The 22,957-nt window shown below is 40.8% G+C and overlaps 1 protein-coding gene across 6 annotated transcripts in view; it reads right to left on the minus strand.

The window, feature by feature from the left end:
- The window catches only part of git2a (G protein-coupled receptor kinase interacting ArfGAP 2a), a 63,612-nt gene that overhangs the window by 26,791 nt on the left and 13,864 nt on the right, over window positions 1-22,957 (minus strand). For 5 of the 6 annotated variants that reach the window (XM_062051281.1, XM_062051275.1, XM_062051279.1 and 2 more), the window contains exons 4-13: window positions 21,640-21,745; window positions 21,473-21,559; window positions 21,259-21,389; window positions 21,089-21,183; window positions 17,918-17,963; window positions 17,489-17,540; window positions 17,336-17,408; window positions 16,119-16,216; window positions 15,923-16,034; window positions 8,010-8,149 (exon numbers count right to left, since the gene is read on the minus strand). In XM_062051281.1, coding sequence (XP_061907265.1) covers window positions 8,010-8,149; window positions 15,923-16,034; window positions 16,119-16,216; window positions 17,336-17,408; window positions 17,489-17,540; window positions 17,918-17,963; window positions 21,089-21,183; window positions 21,259-21,389; window positions 21,473-21,559; window positions 21,640-21,745 — 940 coding nt within the window. The remainder of the gene's footprint in view (window positions 1-8,009; window positions 8,150-15,922; window positions 16,035-16,118; window positions 16,217-17,335; window positions 17,409-17,488; window positions 17,541-17,917; window positions 17,964-21,088; window positions 21,184-21,258; window positions 21,390-21,472; window positions 21,560-21,639; window positions 21,746-22,957) is intronic. The other variant, XM_062051276.1, reaches the window with a different exon arrangement.

The raw sequence follows: 22,957 nt of genomic DNA on the forward strand, positions 1-22,957 counted from the left end.
CCGGTTATCCCCGAGACGCTAAAAAGAGAAAAGTTGATGACGAATGGCGTGTTTTAAAAAAGACATGGACTGCCAAGTAAAGGTAAAGCAGTGTGCTTATTTGTGGTACACACGTTGCTGTGTTTAAAGAATATAGTGTAACGACCTGATGAAGTAGATGTTGTCTTCTTGAGTTGCGTAAATGAGAAGTGAGGAGAAGTGCGTGTGGAAGGAACGAGATATGTTGAGCTGTGTTAGTATAGCTTGCTCAATAAAAGTTTAAAAAGAGCGTCAGACTTCGTGTGCACTTCTTCTGGACGCTACAATTGGTGTCAGAAGTAAAACTTTGCGCATACTGCACTGTTTGTGTGCTACGTCATCGGGAGGTACGTGCCACGTGAGGAGCTCGCCGCAAAGAGAGAGAGAGACAGAGAGACAGAGAGAGAGAGAGAGAGAGAGAGAGCGAGAGAGAGAGAGAGAGAGAGAGAGAGAGAGAGAGAGAGAGAGAGAGAGAGAGAGAGAGAGAGAGAGAGAGAGAGCGTTTACAGGTGCAGCCACGCTGCTTGCCACGGGGGGAATTCCGCCCTCAATGAAGACTCCCAGGTTTGATGGCAAGGCGAACTGGGAGGCATTTCATCCCACTTGTGACATCAATTGTAGCGTCCAGAAGAAGTGCACACCAAGCCTGACGCTCTTTTTAAACTTTTATTGAGTAACCTATACTAACACAGCTCAACTTATCTCGTTCTTTCCAAAAAGAAAACCAATCCTCACTCCTCATTTCCGCAACAGCAACGCTTCTTCCTTCTTCGCCAATCACCTTACAGGCGTGCTACGTTCACAACAAAGAGGATGCAGGATGAAGTGACAGAAATTGAAATTTTTGTATTGTAATATACATCAGGAAGTGTTGTGTAAGAAAGTGTTAAAAATTAAACCATCAAAAGCCATCTGCTTTTGTATAAAGATAAGTTAGGTTAAATGAAAATATTATTATTATCTATCTTACGGTATATCAAAAATAATTTGAGCAAAATTTAATTGAAATATTGTCGGTGTGGCCCTCCAGCAGTGCTCGGGTTGCTCATGCGGCCCCCGGTAAAAATTAATTGCCCACCCCTGCTTTAAATAGACCCCCCTTTTTTAGACCAGTTGATCTGCCGTTTCTTTTCTTCTCTCCTCTTCTCCCCTGTCCCTTGCGAAGGGGAGTTGCATAGGTCCGGTGGCCATGGATGAAGTGCTGGCTGTCCAGAGTCGGGACCCCGGGTGGACCACTAGCCTGTGCATCGGTTGGGGACATCTCTGCGCTGCTGACCCGTCTCCGCTCGGGATGGTTTCCTGTTGGCCCCGCTGTGGACTGGACTCTCGCTGATGTGTTGGATCCACTGTGGACTGGACTTTCACAATGTTATGTCAGACCCACTCGACATCCATTGCTTTCGGTCTCCCCTAGAGGGGGGGGGGGTTACCCACATATGCGGTCCTCTCCAAGGTTTCTCATAGTCATTCACCGACGTCCCACTGGGGTGAGTTTTTCCTTGCCCGTATGTGGGCTCTGTACCGAGGATGTCGTTGTGGCTTGTGCAGCCCTTTGAGACGCTTGTGATTTGGGGCTATATAAATAAACATTGATTGATTGATTGATACTGTAAAACTCATGTTCACTTGCCCTGTCCTCCTTTTTTTGGCAAAGATTGCAAAGTGGCACTTTTATTTTCATTTATTATTGAACTTGATGCAAGTTATTTGATTTATTATTGAACTTGATGCAAGTTATAACACTTTTATTTGATTTATTATTGAACTTGATGCAAGTTATAACACTTTTTTTGATTTATTATTGAACTTGATGCAAGTTATAACACTTTTGTTTTATTTATTATTGAACTTGATGCAAGTTATAACACTTTTATTTGATTTATTATTGAACTTGATGCAAGTTATAACACTTTTTTTGATTTATTATTGAACTTGATGCAAGTTATAACACTTTTGTTTTATTTATTATTGAACTTGATGCAAGTTATAACACTTTTGTTTTATTTATTATTGAACTTGATGCAAGTTATTTGATTTATTATTGAACTTGATGCAAGTTATAACACTTTTATTTGATTTATTATTGAACTTGATGCAAGTTATAGCACTTTTTTTGATTTATTATTGAACTTGATGCAAGTTATAACACTTTTGTTTTATTTATTATTGAATTGATGCAAGTTATTTTATTTGATATTGAACTTGATGCAAGTTATACCACAGCTGCACAGTTATTTTATTTATTATTGAACTTGATTTTATTTTATGTTATTGAGTTTGAATGTATAAAACTTGATGTTACTTGATGTTCGATAAATTTGAAAATGTTAAGCTTGGCATTAGCGTTCTGTTGGGGCGATGGGGGCAGGTGGGGCTTGAAAACTCCCCCTTGTCCAAAGTGGGGGATGACAAAAAAAGTTTGAGAACCACTGATGTACAGTGATTTGTGATGAGAATAAGAATTAGGATTTCCCATATTTTCAAATGCAAATGTAGTCGCTACAACAACACAGAACTTCTTCATTACGCATTATATGACAAATATAGCAAGCAAGGTTACATTCAAAAACCCCCGGAATTATGAGTATTGACATTTAGTTCAGGTTTCACTGTCGCTGCCAACATGAGCGTTGAAGTCCCACAGTAGAACGAGGGAATCACCCGGGGGAGCACTCTCAAGTACTCCCTTGAGCAAGTCCAAAAAGGGTGGGTACTCTGAGCTGCGGTTTGGCGCGTAAGCGCAAACCACAGTCAGGACCCGTTACCCCACCCGAAGGCGGAGGGAAGCTACCCTCTCGTCCACCGGGTTGAACTTCAACATGCAGGCTCTGAGCCGGGGGGCAACAAGAATTGCCACCCCAGCCCGTCGCCTCTCACTGCCGGCAACGCCAGAGTGGAAGAGAGTCCAGCCCCTCTCGAGAGAACTGGTTCCAGAGCCCTTGCTGTGCGTCGAAGTGAGTCCGACTATGTCTAGCCGGAACTTCTCCACCTCGCGCACTAGCTCAGGCTCCTTCCCCCCCAGCGAGGTGACGTTCCACGTCCCAAGAGCTAGCTTCTGTAGCCGAGGATCGGACCGCCAAGTGCCCTGCCTTCGGCCGCCGCCCAGCTCACTTCGCACCCGACCTCTATGACCCCTGCTATGGGTGGTGAGCCCATTGGAGGGGGGACCCACGTTGCCTCTTCGGGCTGTGACCGGCCGGGCCCCATGGGGACAGGCCTGGGCGCTCGCCATCGTGCCCCACCTCCGGGCCTGGCTCCAGAGGGGGGGCCCCGGTGACCCGCGTCCGGGCGAGGGAAATCTGGGTTCCCTGTTTTTATCAAGATCGACTTTGTAGTTGTGTCGTCGGATTTGCGGCCTCATGTTTTGGACACTCGGGTGAAGAGAGGGGCGGAGCTTTCTACCGATCACCACCTGGTGGTGAGTTGGCTGTGATGGTGGGGGAGGATGCCGGACAGACCTGGCAGGCCCAAACGCATTGTGAGGGTTTGCTGGGAACGTCTGGCAGTCTCCTGTCAGAGAGAGTTTCAATTCCCACCTCCGGAAGAACTTTGAACATGTCACGAGGGAGGTGCTGGACATTTAGTCCGAATGGACCATGTTCCGCGCCTCTATTGTCGAGGCGGCTGATTGGAGCTGTGGCCGCAAGGTAGTTCAATCAATCAATCAATGTTTATTTATATAGCCCTAAATCACAGGTGTCTCAAAGGGCTGTACAAGCCACAACGACATCCTCGGTACAGAGCCCACATACGGGCAAGGAAAAACTCACCCCAGTGGGACGTCGGTGAATGACTATGAGAAACCTTGGAGAGGACCGCATATGTGGGTAACCCCCCCCCTCTAGGGGAGACCGAAAGCAACGGATGTCGAGTGGGTCTGACATAACATTGTGAAAGTCCAGTCCACAGTGGATCCAACACATCAGCGGGAGTCCAGTCCACAGCGGGGCCAACAGGAAACCATCCCGAGCGGAGACGGGTCAGCAGCGCAGAGATGTCCCCAACCGATGCACAGGCTAGTGGTCCACCCGGGGTCCCGGCTCTGGACAGCCAGCACTTCATCCATGGCCACTGGACCTAGTTGGTGCCTGTCGTGGCGGTAATCCTAGAACCAGTTGGTGGACCGGTGAGGGATGCCGTCAAGCTGAAGAAGGAGTCCTATCGGGTTCTTTTGGCTCATAGGACTCCTGAGGCAGCGGACAGGTACCGACAGGCCAAGCGGTGTGCGGCTTCAGCGGTCGCGGAGGCAAAAACTCGGACATGGGAGGAGTTCGGGGAAGCCATGGAAAACGACTTCCGGACGGCTTCGAAGCGATTCTGGACCACCATCCGCCGCCTCAGGAAGGGGAAGCAGTGCACTATCAACACCGTGTATGGTGAGGATGGTGTTCTGCTGACCTCGACTGCGGATGTTGTGGATCGGTGGAGGGAATACTTCGAATACCTCCTCAATCCCACCAACACGTCTTCCTATGAGGAAGCAGTGCCTGGGGAATCTGTGGTGGGCTCTCCTATTTCTGGGGCTGAGGTTGCTGAGGTAGTTAAAAAGCTCCTCGGTGGCAAGGCCCCGGGGATGGATGAGATCCGCCCGGAGTTCCTTAAGGCTCTGGATGCTGTGGGGCTGTCTTGGTTGACAAGACTCTGCAGCATCGCGTGGACATCGGGGGCGGTACCTCTGGATGGCAGACCGGGGTGGTGGTTCCTCTCTTTAAGAAGGGGAACCGGAGGGTGTGTTCTAACTATCGTGGGATCACACTCCTCAGCCTTCCCGGTAAGGTCTATTCGGGTGTGCTGGAGAGGAGGCTACGCCGCATAGTCGAACCTCGGATTCAGGAGGAACAGTGTGGTTTTCGTCCTGGTCGTGGAACTGTGGACCAGCTCTATACTCTCGGCAGGGTCCTTGAGGGTGCATGGGAGTTTGCCCAACCAGTCTACATGTGTTTTGTGGACTTGGAGAAGGCATTCGACCGTGTCCCTCGGGAAGTCCTGTGGGGAGTGCTCAGAGAGTATGGGGTATCGGACTGTCTGATTGTGGCGGTTCGCTCCCTGTATGATCAGTGCCAGAGTTTGGTCCGCATTGCCGGCAGTAAGTCGGACACGTTTCCAGTGAGGGTTGGACTCCGCCAAGGCTGCCCTTTGTCACAGATTCTGTTCATAACTTTTATGGACAGAATTTCTAGGCGCAGTCAAGGCGTTGAGGGGATCTGGTTTGGTGGCTGCAGGATTAGGTCTCTGCTTTTTGCAGATGATGTGGTCCTGATGGCTTCATCTGGCCAGGATCTTCAGCTCTCGCTGGATCGGTTCGCAGCTGAGTGTGAAGCGAATGGGATGAGAATCAGCACCTCCAAGTCAGAGTCCATGGTTCTCGCCCGGAAAAGGGTGGAGTGCCATCTCCGGGTTGCGGAGGAGACCCTGCCCCAAGTGGAGGAGTTCAAGTACCTTGGAGTCTTGTTCACGAGTGAGGGAAGAGTGGATCGTGAGATCGACAGGCGGATCGGTGCGGCGTCTTCAGTAATGCGGACGCTGTATCGATCCATTGTGGTGAAGAAGGAGCTGAGCCGGAAGGCAAAGCTCTCAATTTACCGGTCGATCTACGTTCCCATCCTCACCTATGGTCATGAGCTTTGGGTTATGACCGAAAGGACAAGATCACGGGTACAAGCGGCCGAAATAGTTTCCTCCGCCGGGTGGCGGGGCTCTCCCTTAGAGATAGGGTGAGAAGCTCTGCCATCCGGGGGGAGCTCAAAGTAAAGCCGCTGCTCCTCCACATCGAAAGGAGCCAGTTGAGGTGGTTCGGGCATCTGGTCAGGATGCCACCCGAACGCCTCCCTAGGGAGGTGTTTAGGGCACGTCCGACCGGTAGGAGGCCACGGGGAAGACCCAGGACACGTTGGGAAGACTATGTCTCCCGGCTGGCCTGGGAACGCCTCGGGATCCCCCGGGAAGAGCTGGACGAAGTGGCTGGGGAGAGGGAAGTCTGGGTTTCCCTGCTTGGGCTGCTGCCCCCGCGACCCGACCTCGGATAAGCGGAAAAAGATGGATGGATGGATGGACATGTAGTTCGTTTTTTTGCACGTTCTCTATTACCGCAATAATTATATGGTTTATGGTTGGAGTTTATTTTTGAACATGCATACAATTACAACATGATGCATCACAATTTCCAGTTTCTCTTTTCAACATGTTCGAAAAGGAGTAAGAAGAAGCAGAGTTCATTTAATCCCACCCCTGTCCCATTTCATAGTAATAGCTAACACTTTTGTTCACTTCCTGTTCTCAATTTGTTCACAATATATTCCATAAATAATAAAATGTAAAAATAAATAAATAAATAGTGAAGTAAGTTGTATTTCATATGGTGAGATGAATAAGATTATCAATGAGTTCAAAATGTTTATCATGGTTCTTCTTTGTACTTTGTAAACACTGAGTTCAAATAGTTTCTTAAATTGGATCATTTTAGTACATTGTTTGATTTCTTTACTTAATCCATTCCATAATTTAATTCCACATGCTGATATACTAAAGGTTTTAAGTGTTGTTAGTGCGTACAATTTTTTTATGTAAAAATGTTTTCTCTGAGGTTGTATTTCTCCTCTGTTGTTGAGAAGAATTGTTGTACATTAATAGGTCGCAGGTTTTAGTTTGCTTTGTACATACTTTTGGCTGTTTGCAATTTCACGATATGGTTGAATTTCAATATTTTTGATTCAATAAATAAAGGGTTTGAATGTTACCTATATCCAACATTATGTATTATTCTAACTGACCTCTTTTGTAACACAGTTAGTGAATGAAGCGTACTTTCGTAGTTATTTCCTAATATATCTGCACAATAACTCAGATATGGTAACACTGTCGAGCAGTAGAGTATATTGAGTGATTTATTCATTTATTGATGTACAGTATTTCTGCCACCTTATGTTGTATATTTTTATATGAGATTTCCAGTTAATTTTATCATCTATTATTACACCAAAAATGTGTTTTCATTTACTCTTTCAATGTCTGCTCTGTCTATTTGTTTTTGACTTTCTCTACTACTGTTGCCAAATAGCATTATTTTAGTTTTACTGAGGTTTAAGGATAGTCTGTTTTTGTCCAACCATCTCCTTAATCTATTAATTTCTTCTGTTATTAAGTTAAAGTACCCATGATTGTCACACACACACTAGGTGTGGTTAAAATGTTTCTCTGCATTTGACCCATCACCCTTGATCACCCCCTGGGAGGTGAGGGGAGCAGTGAGCAGCAGCGGTGGCTACGCCCGGGAATAATTTTTGGTGATTTAACCCCCAATTCCAACCCTTGATGCTGAGTGCCAAGCAAGGAGGTAATTATTTGTATTAGCTTCTGTGTGTTCTCTCCTGAACAAAACTCAGTTATATAGTCTACAAATAACACTAACTTTAAGTCTTTTGTAACTTTACAAATGTCATTTATAGAAAGATTGAACAATTTTGGTCCCAATGCTGATCCCTGTGGTACGCCACAGGATATGTTTAGCGTTGTAGATGTGTGTTTGCCTAGCTTCATGTATTGTTTCCTGTAGGTTAAGTATCTTCTTACACAGTTCAAGACCAACTCTTGATGTCATACCGTTTTAATTTTTTGAATAAAATGTTGTGATTAATTGTGTCAAATGCTTTAGTTAGATCCATAAATATTGCCGCTGCACACTGTTTATAACAATGTGTCATGGATTTTGTTTCTTATTATTGAATTTCTTATTTAGTTATCATTTAATTCATATAACTGAAGTATTTAAATGTCTGTTCAACTTGAAAGTCACAAAATTCCAAACCTATAAATAGGTTTATTTTATTTTATTTTTTTCATAAAAATTTGACATTTTTAAAGTACCAGTTCAGGCACCACTCAAGCACAGGCATTGTTTTCAAAGTACCGATTTGGTATTAGTATCAGTTAAAACTTAACGATACCCATGTCTAGCTGTGACGTTTCAATTTGAAAGAGCAGGCCCACATTACCTTAGTCCTATCTCCTTTACTAGAAGGGAGATCTTGGTCCGTATCCTCATCAGACGCCACACTGTCATAGTCAGGCTGGTCATTATCCTGGCTATCACTTGGCTTGGCAGACATGTTCTTCAGGATAAGTTCCACGTTGTCTGAAATTTACAAGTACCGTAGACATATTGGGAGTTTTTTACCGATTCAAATAAGTTCAACAGCCTCTTACCCATCTTATTAATATTTCCATTAAAACTGGGCAATTCCCAGATGGATGGAAAACTGCACAGGTAATACCACTTTTAAAATCTGGTGATGCTGGAATGACATCTAACTATAGACCTATCAGCCTTCTTCCAGTTTTATCTAAAGTCCTGGAGAAGATTGTTTCGGAACAACTAATGCCCCACCTTGAGACAAATCACATTTTGACTCCCCTACAATTCGGATTCAGACGTAACCATTCTACAGAATCTGCCACTTGTTTTTTAACTGAAAGGATCAAACATTCTCTTGACAAGGGACAGGTGGTCGGTGCAGTATTTCTAGACTTAAAAAAAGCATTTGATACAGTCAATCATGACATTTTAATTTCAAAACTAACTAAATTCAATTTATCCAAACAGTCATTGTCCTGGTTTGAGTCATATCTAAAGGGCCGTGAACAATGTGTCAACATTAATAATGTGAGATCTTCCTTCCGCAAAATAGAAACAGGGATACCTCAGGGTAGTGTCTTGGGACCTATACTATTCAGTCTATACATCAATGACCTACCAGATGTATGCACAGATATAGATTTACAGATGTATGCGGTTGACACAGTGGTATATACATCAGGTAAGACCTGTACTCTAGTTGCTGAGAAGTTAAATGCTCAATTAGACAAAATAGCATCTTGGCTGGAGTCATCCTGTTTAACCCTAAACACTAAAAAGACTAACTCTGTCTGCTTCTCCATAAAAAAGCTACCTCAAACAAACCTGAATATAAAAATGAATGAGGAGGTCATTGAACAAGTACCTGAAGTCAAATATTTGGGCATAATCATAGACTATCAGCTGAATTTTAAAAGTCACATTAAGAAGATGTGTAAAACCCTGAAGGCAAACCTAGGCTGTTTTAAGATTATAAGACACTGCTTAACTCTTAGCTGTGCTTTTACTTTTATGAATGCAATGATTCTGTCACACATATCTTATGGCTTAACCACATGGTCCCAGGCACACCAGTCATCAATCAAGACCATCGAGTGTCTTTATAACCGCACCTTGAAAGTTCTAGACAAGAAGAGTATACGATATCATCATTGCCAAATTTTAACCAAATACAATATTTTAAGTTTTACCAATTTTATTTTGTTACACACAGTCAAACTGGTTTTTGAATGCTTGCATAACTCTGCTCCCCAATTGCTCTGCAAGGCAATTACAAGACTGCAAAGTGGTACCAGATCTACCACCCGAGCAGTGTCAAAAGGCAACTGTTGTGTTCCATTCCGTAGAACATCTTTTGCCCAGACTGCCTTTTCAATAAAAGGACCACAACTATGGAACTCTTTACCGGACACTTTGAAAAGTATACCTGCACTTGTCACTTTCAAAAAACAAACAAAATTATGGCTAGTTGAGCAACAATCGTGTTCCCATGTTTAGTTTTTAGTCATTTTTACTAATTGGTTTTTATCTAGTCTGCACTTTGTCTGTGTTATTATTATTAGGGTCCGCCCTGTACCCTGTACAAAGGACTCCCATAGGGAGTCCTTTGTACTGGTTACCAGAGGTGTGGACTCGAGTCACATGACTTGGACTCGAGTCAGACTCGAGTCATGAATTTGATGACTTTGGACTCGACTTGACAAAATGTAAAGAGACTTGCAACTCGACTTAGACTTTAACATCAATGACTTGTGACTTCACTTGGACTTGAGCCTTTTGACTTGACATGACTTGCTAATTTCCCCAAAACCCAAAGATTAAAAAGTTATTTGGGAGCGCGCCGCTCCGTATTTTTCCTTTTCTTCGTCTGTGTCTATCAGCGTGTTGTTCCTGTCAGCTGGTGTGCTCTCAGTACAACAGCCAATCAAATTAGATCTACGCCGTTTTCATCCCACAGCTCTCATCCAATCAAATTGCAGGACAACCAATGAAGAAGAATTGTCAAACAATGCGGCAGTGAGAAACAATTATGCCAAAGTTAATTTCGTTCGGGTATTAAAACTACGACTCGGTCAACAAAAAACGAATAGCCCTATGCAAATCATGCAGTTCGAATATTATAGACGGAGACGTAACAACTTCCAACTTCGTTCGACATTTGAAGATGCACAAAGAAGGGTAAGTTTTGAATGGTAGCTAACGTTTATTGGCTAAGTAACGTGACTTTTATTTGCTGTGTAGTTAAATCAGTGAGGCTGTAAACTCACTGCTAACGTTATAACCATAGACATCGTATAAGGGTACGCAGCATCGCGCGCTACTGCCTACAGGCGCAGACGAGACGCGGGGCCGCCATCTTGGAGTGGTGATCCGCTCCACTAGTGCAATTCATTTGGCAGGAGCAATGAACTGTCAGCGCATTTAATTCATTTTACCTCACTGAATACCACTGATTTTCACGCGCTTTTTTGTTATATGTGCAGCTATGATAAAGGACACATGTTTTGGCATGTTTTATTATTCATAGTTTGCTTAACAGTAATATAATATTCTTATACGCTATAAGTGACCAGACGTCCGAGATCAAAACTGGGAATATAATCCCAGAGAAAGGGGAAAAAAACGGTCAGCTATTTTTAAATTGAAGAAACAATATGATTAGGTTATATATACATGCGTATATCCTACATAAACAATGTATGAATACATTAGATATCTATATATCTTATAGACTGTATCTCTGTTGCTGCAGCAGCAGAGAGTTTATTCTGTCTTGACACTTTGTATTGATATTTTGTATTACATTCTTCCCTTAAATGATCATGTTTACAGTCATTGTTTTATATGTATTTTTTATGTATGTCGCTTTGGATAAAAGCGTCTGCCAAATACTTCAACATAAACATATATAAACACCTGTAAGTCTTTATATCAGCTAAAACCACCAATCTGTTTCACTGGATTCAGAATAAAACCAAATTCTGTCTTACCCAACAATGTTAGTATTTGAATATTGTTACTTGAAGACTTATTCCTGGTTACAATTATACTGTTAAGAAAGTATTGTCTTATATTTTGCCTAAAATGAGAATGCATCATAATCAGTGGCAGCTGGTGAATTTTGTTTTAGGTGGGGCTGAAAGTTTGTAAACCAAACCCATGTAGGGGGGTCATCCTCCCCCAGAAGATTTCTTTGTGATTTTCACATACAAATATTAAAGATCTTTGCTCCTTCTCAACTCTGTGGTAATATTATTTTCATAAAATACAACCAATAGTACATTAATGTTAAATCTTACTTGTGACAAGTAATCACCCGATTTCTATTTTCAACAGTCCGCTCATTTGAGTTGGAAAACGCTGAACACCATCTTTGTTTTCTACCTGTCAACTGTCAGTTTAGGCTGCTCGCCGGCTCCTCATCACCACTTCAAGATGGCGGCCAAATTGCTCGTGTCACAGCAGCCAATGCTGCGTCTACTTATAAGATGTCTATGGTTATAACGTCATTGCAAACACGGCAATATGTTGCGTCCACTGCAGTTCGCTACCTTATTCATACTTTTTGTCAAGTGATTTTTTTTAAGCAGGGTTGCATGAGGTACCTATACATAACGTTACGTTAGTCAATGTATCACACACAGTAACGTAACGTTAGACGGCGATCAGCAGCACCGTGTATTTTAGCCACCTACAAAAACACAAACATAGTCAAATAAAGGTCAGTTAAAATGTATACTATATTAAGAATATGTGAACATATTGCATAGGGCCCTGACATCTAAAAAGTACAACTCTGTTCATTGTTTTGTTCATGTTTTTGTTATGTTTTTCATATGTACGCACACATCAACACACATACAGTATGAGATGAGATCAATGAGATAAGGTAAGAACAGGATAGAAACTGCTGTGGAACTACCGGTAGTTACAATGCAATGTGCCAAGGAAATACAATGTTAACACTTTTGTGCAAATAAGTACAGTTGCACTTGTTTTTTCAAATGTGTTTATTCTGTAAAGGAATGAGTTAAATGTTTAAAATGACTGGATAATAGTGCTATTATGAAGTGCAATGTCAGCACTATTTTTTTTCCTGCAATTTCAAATGCACTTGTTTTAATAAATAAATACAGCGTTTTAAAAGCATACACAATCTGTGTAAATATATTAGTCTGTGGTTAAAAGGACTTGAAAGGACTCGAAATTCAAAATGCAGGACTTGGGACTTGACTTGAGACTTTCCAGTCTTGACTTTGGACTTGACTCGGGACTTGCCTGTCTTGACTCGGGACTTGACTCGAGACTTGAGGGCAAAGACTTGAGACTTACTTGTGACTTGCAAAGCAATGACTTGGTCCCACCTCTGCTGGTTACAAAGGAACCTATTGTATTTGTAAGGTTTTATTATTATTATTCTATATTATTATTATTCCGCACCGTTGCGCACTACTTTTCCCCCTCTTAACATGCTTCAAAACTCACCAAATTTTTTACACACATACAAAAAGTGGGCCAGAACAACTTAGTCAAAAAACCAAACCCCAAAAATCAAAATTGCGCTCTAGCGCCCCCTAGGAAAAAACAAAAACAAAATGCCTGTAACTCCCACCAGGAAGGTCGTAGAGACATGAAACAAAAACCTGTATGTAGGTCTCACTTAGACCTACAACTCATAATGACACATTCTCGGGCAAAAACCAACAGGAAGTTGGCAATTTCCCCTTCAACACAAAAAATTACTAAAAACACTAATTTTTGCCTCTTTGACCTTTAATTTGACCCCCTTAAAATACTTCAAAACTCACCAAACTTCTTACACACATTGGGACAGTTGGAAATTGCGATCTAAAAAAAAACCGAACCCCAAACCTCAAAATTGTGCTCTACATAATTTTTGAAAAAAACAGAGAAAAAACTGCTCCTCTGAGGAAAACTCAGACAAAACTGCTTGTAACTTCCGGTAGGAACGTCTTAGAAACATGAAACAAATACCTCTATGTAGGTCTCGCCTAGACCTACATTTCATAGATTGACATCCTTCAGCAAAAATCAACAGGAAGTTTGCTATTCCTCCTTCAAAACATAATTTTTGTTACAACCGGTCACCAAACATCAAACGTTATATCCTCCGAGGGCGTTTGTCGTTTCGGCTTCAAACTGCTACAGGAGAGAGATTGAACCCTTCTGATTAAAAGTTCTGTACGGCTTTTTGATACGTGCTACCGTTTGGGTTTTACGAGCCTTCAAAGACCCGCTGCACTGATGCTGCTCCGGTGCCTATAATGACAACGTAAAATGCAATTATTTCTTTTTTGTCCTCAAAATTCTACACACAATACTCTATAATGACAATGCGAACTCAGACACAACTTCCTCTAACTCCCAGTACGAATATCGTAGAGACACGAAACAAAAACCTCTATGTAGGTCTCACTCAGGACTACCACTGGACAAAAGTATTGGGACACCTAGGACTAGCACCTGCCAAAATGCGGACCCGTCCAACGCTGCTTGCAGCTTTAATTATTATTGGCTTTTATCTAGTTTGCACTTTGTCTGTGTTATTACTATTATCATTATTATCAACTCACTCTATTTTTTATTTTCATATTTTAATGATGTTGGATCTGTGTTGTTGTTGTTGTTGGGGACAAGTGTTGTAAATTAGCTTTGGCTACAAACACTGTGATGCATGCATCGGATAACTGTTTCAGATGTCTATGTTTTTGTATCTGTCCCTATTTCAAATAAACCTCTATAATAATAATAACACTTGGAGGATGGGAATGTAAATAAAGCTGGAGTTCTACCAGGGACTGGTGTAAGGCACCAATGCATATGGTAAATAACATGAGAGGGATCCATTATTCCAGTATTATGTGGTTTTTAATTACAACAAAACATGTTTTGCATTCTTTCCCTTTCTGTTGAAGTGAAAATTCTCTGCCAAACTAAATTTTTGACCATGAAATTGCCCAAAAATATAATACCGTGGAACCTCGATTTACGAACCACTCATTGCACAAACTTTTCACTTTACGAACCATGGACCAAATTTAAAAAAATGCTTTGGTGTACAAAGCTTGTTTCAGTGTACGAACGTTTCCTTCATTCATTGTGTGCCTCGCAGAGCATCCCACAATAGCACATATATTGTGGGCGGGCTGATCGCTCGCCAGTGCTCTCTCAGCTCAACTGTGTTGCAGTTAATGCTCAGTTTTACATTGTGTGCTTTTTAAGTTGTTTTTTTTAAGACTTTTTACAAAATGTTTACAAAGCGTATACACAACGTTGTACGACCACCAGCCTCTTGCCCCTGCATACCAAGAAAATCAACCAACAAGGTAAAGTGGATTTTATTTGTCTATGAATGTTCTCATTAATCCAGGTCATTGTCATCTCAGGGAATGTAATCGATCGCAACTGGACTGTTTGGTTTGTCTTGGAAGTCGTTTCTCCTCACATCCGAGTAGGCTTCATCAGTTCATGCTAATAGACTTAAATTGGTCAGATCTAGTCTAGCGGCTGGTGCCAAAACCCCAAATTATTTATATTGTTTTTCTCACTACAATAGGGCGAAACCATCCTTGCCCAGGCACACCCTCCTGGTTTTGGAGTATAAATATTTGGGGTTTTGGCACCAGCCGCTAGACTAGATCTGACCAATTTAAGTCTATTAGCATGAACTGATGAAGCCTACTCGGATGAGAGGCAAAACGTCTTCTGAGACAAACTAAACAGTCCAGTTGCGATCAATTGAATGCCCTTGATTTTTATTTGTTATTCCTAATCTTTGTAGAATCCTGGTTGGGAAATTAGGAAGTTTTTACATTTGAAAGATGTGAATGCACCACAGAACTAGAGATAATGTGTGTGCGTGTCGGCAGGGCGGCTGAAATGAGGACAGTTTAGCTAGTTGTTTGTTTTGGTTTTGTTATTAAATAGATAGTTGATGCACACATATACACTAGGCCTGCAGGATTTAAAAAAAACCTAATTGCAATTTTTCTGTCAAAAATTGCCATAGCGATTTGGTTTGCAATTTTTAGATTTTATTAATTTAAGTGCATAAAACTGTGAGAATGATGAGTGAAATAAGCAATCTTACTTTTAGACTGTCAACATATTCTTGTGTGAAGCTACACATTGGAACAACATGCAATTATCTATTTTCTAAAATCTTTGGGTTTACCTATACATCCATGTTTGTTTACAACGTCCATGGCTGCTTGTCGTAGCCTCATTGTCGTCCACTCGTTTTGAACTAAGTCGACAGACCTTGAACTGTTTTCAACGCTGAAGTTCCTTCAGCCATTTTACACTGTCACGCAATACTTTTTTCAGTTTGTTATTAGCACATCGACTGCAGAACACACTGCACTGTTTTCTTTAACAACTTTTGATTGGTCAGCAGGCTAAGGATACAATGCTCGATCATTCTGATTCAATTCGAGGATGGAGGAGAGAGAAAAAATGTAAAAATCTCCGCCTCTTGCAATTAATAATTGCATGAATTAAAACCTTGATGTCGATTCGATGTCTATTAATTTTGCAGGCCTAATATACAATATGTGCTTTATATGGTGTTCAAAGTGTACAATCTTTTACAAAAATATGGACTTTTGACAAGGCTGGAACCCATCAATCATTGTTTCTTCAATATACAAATGTTTGTACTTATGAACCTTATTCAAAAACCATTAATTTCGTAAATCGAGGCTCCACTGTATTGTCGAGCTGATTTGTGGAAATATGTTTTCATGTTCTCACCTTTAGGGCTGGCTGCTGAATTCCCTCGTTGTCTCCGCTTTGCATCACTTAGTATGTCAATCACAAGAGTTGCAAATTCATGTGCATTAAATCTGGCAAGTTTCTGGCGTCCCTGAGATAAGAGGCGCAGGAGGGTTGTCTCAGCATTATGAGATCAGGATGCGAACGTAAAAATAAAGCTTTGACGCTAACTTACCTGGTTTCTTGTGGACGAATACTCTGGATTGACAGGAAGAAACGGCACCACAGTTGTCTCTGTCACAAGGGCGCTGTGGTTCTGCGTGGCTAACCACACTTTAGGAGCGCGTCAGAAACAAGAAATTAACCCAGAGTAGTTTTATCTTAAATATCAATGTGCATAAAAACACATGTTAATATGCGAGACAAAAGCAGAACACTTCCTCGTGCTAATTTAGTTAACTGGACTTTACTGGACTAGACTTTTTCCTTTCCTTTACATTCAACAAAACTTGAAGTTATGCGGCCCGTAAAATGCTATATTTTGCTATGAATTCAAATTGTCCTGTGATTAAGTGAAGTTATTTTGCAAGTCACTTTTATTCTTTTTAAAAGGGAACTGCACTTTTTAAAAATTGTGCTTATCGTTTACAATCATTATGAAAGACATAACAGATGTGTGATCGTGGACTGTATCCCTGCAAACTGTATTGATCTATATTGATATATAATCTATATATTGTGTTTTTTATGTTGATTTAATAAAAAAAATAAAAAATAAAAAACTTTTTTTTTTCTTTTTTTTAAATTTCTTGTGCGGCCCGGTACCAATCGGTCCGGTGGTTGGGGACCACTGCTTTTGGTGATTTAACCCCCAATTCCAACCCTTGATGTTGAGTGCCAAGCAGGGAGGTAATAGGTTCCATTTTTATAGTCTTTGGTCTGACTCAATGTAATGAAAACTAAATAAATAATAAAAATAATAATAATATACACTAAACTAAATGTAGGAAAACAATTATAACATGACCACTTTAAGAAATATACTCATTAATAATTTAGTTTGTGTGTAAAAGAATGTCAACAGTTATTGAGTCCCTTCTTATGCAGTATATATGGTTACAGTAATTTCCGGACTATAAGCCGCTACTTTTTCCCCTCGTTCTGGTCCCTGCGGCTTATACAAGGGTGCGGCTGGTAGTAACTAAATAATAGTTTTTGTGATTAACACATGGTTTCATATCATTCATACATAAGGTTGTAAACTGTAAGTAGGTTAGATATAATTATTGAACAGTAGGTTATATATAATTATTGCACACGATTAAAATCAAGAGTAAGATTACTAATATTTAAGGAAAATTTGGGCCCCATGTTAAAAATCCCGAATTAAGGCAAAGGTACAAAACCTTTAGAGCATAATCCCTCTCAATTTGTCACTGCATGACTCTTTACCTGCATCAGTTTCTCGCCTATCCACCTCATCATACACGTCCATGGCTAGCTCCTCAAATAAATGATTACTGAGCTGCATAAGAAAAAGGAAACTAGACTTTAATGACAGAATAGAAACAACGGAAATACGTACTGTAATGTACTATCACTTACAGACTGCAGCTTCTTCTTTGCTGCCTTGGCCAGTTCCGATAAATCTAAACTGCTACAGTGAGACAGTCATTTTTCAACATGCTGCCAGAATGTCAAGTGAAACATTCATCTACAGTATATGACTTTTGATCAATACTTACATGTTTCTTATCCATCAACAGAATGCAAAACAAAAGACCAAACATATCATTTTAATGAATTGGGCTTTTTATGTGATTATAATAGCTTCATGGGGGTTTGGTGTCACTTATTTGTAGATAGAAAGAACTGACATCTGCTACTGCAGTAGATGTTTCAGCAAGTTCCAACAAGTCACCACATAGCAAAATACAGCTAGTGGTGATTGCAACAGCCTCTCTTTGCAGTTAAACACACTAAAAACACTCCTGCACCATATTTATTGAGACAACTCTGTGTTTACTGGCTTACCTGTCAGCCATTTGTGGAACAATGAAATGCTGCCCGTTTTTATGATCTGAGAGGGAAAAAAGAGTGAAGTACTTAACTCTCCAAAATAGGAAAGCATCAGACAGTAGAACAAAGTAGAAGTATTTATATCTACAGGGGTCCTGCTTGTATGGCTATGAGAAAAATGGTAAATCTATGAAAATGACCATTTACTAAGATTGTGTTTAATGTCCCTAAAGATCAATAGGGGTTAGAAACAATGAATATAATAAAACAGTTCTTAATTTTTTCAAGAAAACTGGGACTGTTAGAGAAAAAAAATGTGCACTAATTCGACCTGTGATATCTTGACCATCTTGTTTTCTGATACCAATCAGCGGTTTTTAAAAGAATCAGTGAAAACGGGCCAGCCCCATCATCTTGTACAAATTAACATTTGGAATCAATACAACAATTGCTCAGATATAAAATATAAACAAATTCATGAAAGTTTATGGATACATTTTGCCACATTAGCGGGATTTGCCATTTTTCTGTCGAAAATAAAATACTGATTCACATGGTGAATTCAGTACATACTAGAGCAGGGGTGTCAAAGTCAAATGGACGGAGGGCCAAATAAAAAATTTAGCTACAAGCCGAGGGCCGGACTGTTCGAATGTTCATTGAAAATTTTTTAAATGACGCATATAGTCTAGTGAACCTAATTGAACCTACTGAAAACCTAACAAATATATTCCAATATGATCAGATAAATAAAGCAATATTTTCTTATGGCTCTGTCAGTAATCTTTAATTTTCAACAGACACAAAAGACAAATTTCCTTTATATAAAAATCCCCATAACATGAACATTAAATGAAAGAAACCGGTATTCAAGGCACCATCAGTAGCCTATATTTTCTATTTTAGCAAAAGTGGGCTAAATTTACTTCAAAGAAAAAAACAATAATAGCAATTTTCTATCATCCACTCAACTGAAATATTTTTAAAATATAATTAAATTGAAATACAATAAAATAAAGTGCAAAAATCTATACATCAAAAACAACACTTTGTTTAAGGAGAAGTAACATGCAGTGAAAACAAATATTAAACTTTAACTTTTAAACTTGAATTGAGTAAAAACTCTAAATATGTGATTGCACAGTAATGTTCACATTAAACCCCCCTGCTCCCTCCGTGGGAGGGAGGCGAGTTGGGTGCCCGAAACCCCCCGCTGGTTTTGGCCCGCCCCTTGGCGCGCGTGGCACGGCGGGCTCCGCGACCCGACGGCTGGCCCTCGTGGCTTGACGGCGGGCGCGTCCCGACGGGCCGCGCGTAGGGGTCAAACGCAGAAGTCTCAGGGCCTCGTGGTGAGGGGGTGGCCTGCGGGTTTCGGCCCGCTTGACCCCCCCGCTCCGCTTGGCGCGCGCGGCACATGACGGGTTCCGCCACCGACGCTCGGGCTGCAGCCCGACGGTGGTGCGGGCCCGGCGGTGACGCGCGGTTTGGGGAAACAAAGCAGAAGTCTCAGGGCCTCGGGGCCGGGTTTCGGCCCGCCCCCTTGGCGCGCGTGGCACGGCGGGCTCCGCGACTGACGGCCGGGCTGCAGCCCTTCGGCCGGCAGGCGCGTCCCGGCGGGCCGCTCGCCCCCTTTCGGAACCTTGGACCGGCATCCGCTTGGTGCGTGTAAAAGATCTGCGGTCTAAAAAAAAAAAAAAAAAAAAAAAAAAAAAAAAAGATCTGCGGTCTGCGGGCCGGTTCTAATAATAAATCAAGATCATCCCAAGGGCCGTAAAAAACCTTCTCGCGGGCCGGATATGGCCCGCGGGCCTTGACTCTGACATATGTGTACTAGAGCTACTCAAGTTAAATGTCAATAAGGTCAGACAATTCGCTCATAATCTATAAGCAAGATGCTGCTAAAGTTTTAAAAACACAAAATGTATGATGTCACGCTGAGTGAGAGAATGTTTTTTGGCAAAATCAGGAGCATAAACAAGCGAACACAGCTGACTTGGTCATGTATTACTAACTAATGATAGGTACTAATAATCAATACTGGTATCCAGTACTTTAGTTTGGGTCGATGTGGTAATGTATGTTAATTTATTTAATAATAACATTTATTCCTATGTAACATTTAACAGTGATAATTGTGTTGTCTGGTTGTTATATTTTGTTTTTTTACACTTCTTAGTCTCATTAACAAGTATGCATTTATTTCAGTTTGTCCAACACGTGTTGCTGTAGTCAGGAAGTAGTCTTTGCCATGAATTTGATTGTGTAAATCTCGTCTTTTTTGAGTCCTACAAAGTGTTTATACTTTGTATTGTACTTATTACACACCAGGTGTTTAATTGTGATGTACATGTTATTTGTAGTTTTGATAACCAAATTTGGATGTGTTGAAAGATCGCCATATAAAATCGCTAATGCTAATCAGTGGCATGTACATGGCATATCCAAATTAGCATCGAGCTAGCACATTTTTTTAAAAGCGGAGCCTTAATTTCTATCAAGCATCCTTGCATTGTTGGAATGGAAAATTACAACATTAGCTAGAGACAATCCGCTACGAATACTTCTGTTTGCCCGCCAAGTGTTTGAGCCTGTGTCAAGTCTGCAACTGGAAGTGAAGTCACATGCAACAAAGTTATCAAAATATAGTACCATTTGATTTAACGTAAATTGGTACTCGGTAGTACAGATGGAATTCAGTCTGTACCTATAAAAGTACCAAGGCGCACTGTTGCACGAGAGTAAACCCCAACACACGTAAGTCAAACCCTTAATGTTCTGCTGTTAAATTAAGTTTAAAAACATGAGATCATATTGAATAATGCCTGACAAAAGGCTATATTTTACCCACCCACAAACAAACACTGAAACCAGAGTTTTTGGAAAATCTCCACTCCGGACGGGGTTTTGCAAAAACATTTTTTTAAAGACAAAAATCAGTGTTTTTAAAAGGCCAAAATGCAAAGAAAAATATGCATTTTATAACATCCATATTCGTATTTGTGTGAACATGGCCTGAGAGGTTCCAATACAGTAGTTAGTTAAAGGGGCTGTTTGCAACTTGCTCAAAGAATACCACTGACTAGCTTATGTTACTAGTAGTGGTTTAAGAGAACAGATTTAACAAATACATATAAAAGTACATGAACATTATTTGTATCTTCACAATTCAGTGAAATCCCAGCACACCTGGTTTTCTCCCACACAAGTAGAACGCCAGCCGATCCGTCAGCTCATACTGAATTTCCACCAGTCTATCTGCCAGGTCGTGATGGCCCGCCTCCCTAAGGCGAATGCATTAAAACACTAGTAAGTGGTTGATCCAGCTGGACTAAATTTAATATGATCACGTGACTAACCTTGCATAATCAATGGGAGTTTTGCCGTTGCTGTCAGGAGCTCCAGGGTCGGCCCCATAAACAGTTAACAATTCAGCCTGAGAGACTTGTCCCGCCTTTGCAGCCACATGCAGGGGAGTGTTTCCTTTTTCCTTGAGTTAGGAAAACATTTTATACTAAAACAAATACATAGACAAAATATGGAGCTCGATGGGGAAATGGGGGGAGTTCTTACCGGGTGAAAAAAGTTTGCTTGAGCTCCCAGAGATAGCAACCTCAAACAGGTCTCAAGATTTCCAGTGCGCACACTTGAGTGAAGTTGCTGGAAAGGAGAAAGAAAAGTCACATTTTAAAATGAATTGATGTAAAATTTGTGTAGTTACCAGCAGCATTTCATCTCACCTTACTTAAATCCTTGGCTGTTGAGCTGTCATCCTCCCGACAAGGCATGCGGTGGACAAATGCGAGCATTTGGTATTTGGCTTTAATGAATTCGGATTTGTTGGGGCTACGTGGAGCACATGAAATAAAACAGTTCAAAAAAGAGAAAGAATAACTGTGCATGAACATCTAGCAAGCAAACGTCAAAAGAGACATACAGTAGGGAAAATAAGTACCTGATCCCAAGTTGATTTTGTAAATTTACTATCTGAACATTACAAAATTATAATGTAGTTTCACACCAACAGCGAGACAGAATATACAATTAAATCCTACTAAATACATTTTATGAATTAATTTATTGAGGGAAATAAGGATTTGATCCAAATGCCAAGATATATCTGAGCACTTGGTGGAGAAATAGAGACACCTGGAAACATACATTGAGATGAGGATAGAAGGACCATAGTGCCACTCTAAATCAACTATAAAAAATCTGACCACAGCGGAAGCGGACCGGCGTATATCTGCCGTGAATGAACATACTGGTACTAACGGATATTCAATGCATCTGGACAGTGATCATTGATCATGTGAATATTAAAATATGCATGTCAATTCTAGAATCTATTAATAGACTTATTGACTGTTAATACCAAACTGTCACGTTCCCCCACGCAAGCACAAACACACACCTGTTTCAGCCCCTCAGACACATCACGGCTTCACAAACATTTGTACTAAACACTAGTGTTGTCCTGATCAATTCTGAAATATCAATACAGCCGATACCAGATCTTAATGCTTTAATATTGATTCACAAATTAAAATATCAATACTTTAATTCTTCAGTAGTTCGAGATTATGTATATCCTTAACAGAAACACACTGGAAAGCAACTACATTTATGAGATCTTGTTATGTATATTATGGCAATACACTCATCTCCTATTGGCAAAATAGCCTAGATTTATTCAGGTAAAGTTAGAATTATTAAGAACTATATTGTATATTCTGTATGCAATGAGCTATATTATTATTTTTTACCAGACACATTAGGTAAAATTAAAAACTGTACCAGTACCAGATCGGTATCGCCAATACTGGACTGAATTTGACTCCGGATCGGATTGGAAAGAAAATCAGTGGTATCATACATCACTACCAAACACAACTTAACATCACAACAAATATTAGGGTGGTTATAATCACCATGGCAACACACTTTCACATGATATGCACAGCCGGGATGGATACATAATATTCAGATTTAAAGTGTTATATTTCTCATTTTAAAGACATTCACAAGTGTTAGTAAAACTCCATGTTCCATAATTTT

The sequence above is a fragment of the Entelurus aequoreus genome, linkage group LG06 (genome assembly GCF_033978785.1).
Source record: "Entelurus aequoreus isolate RoL-2023_Sb linkage group LG06, RoL_Eaeq_v1.1, whole genome shotgun sequence".
NCBI lineage: Eukaryota > Metazoa > Chordata > Actinopteri > Syngnathiformes > Syngnathidae > Entelurus > Entelurus aequoreus.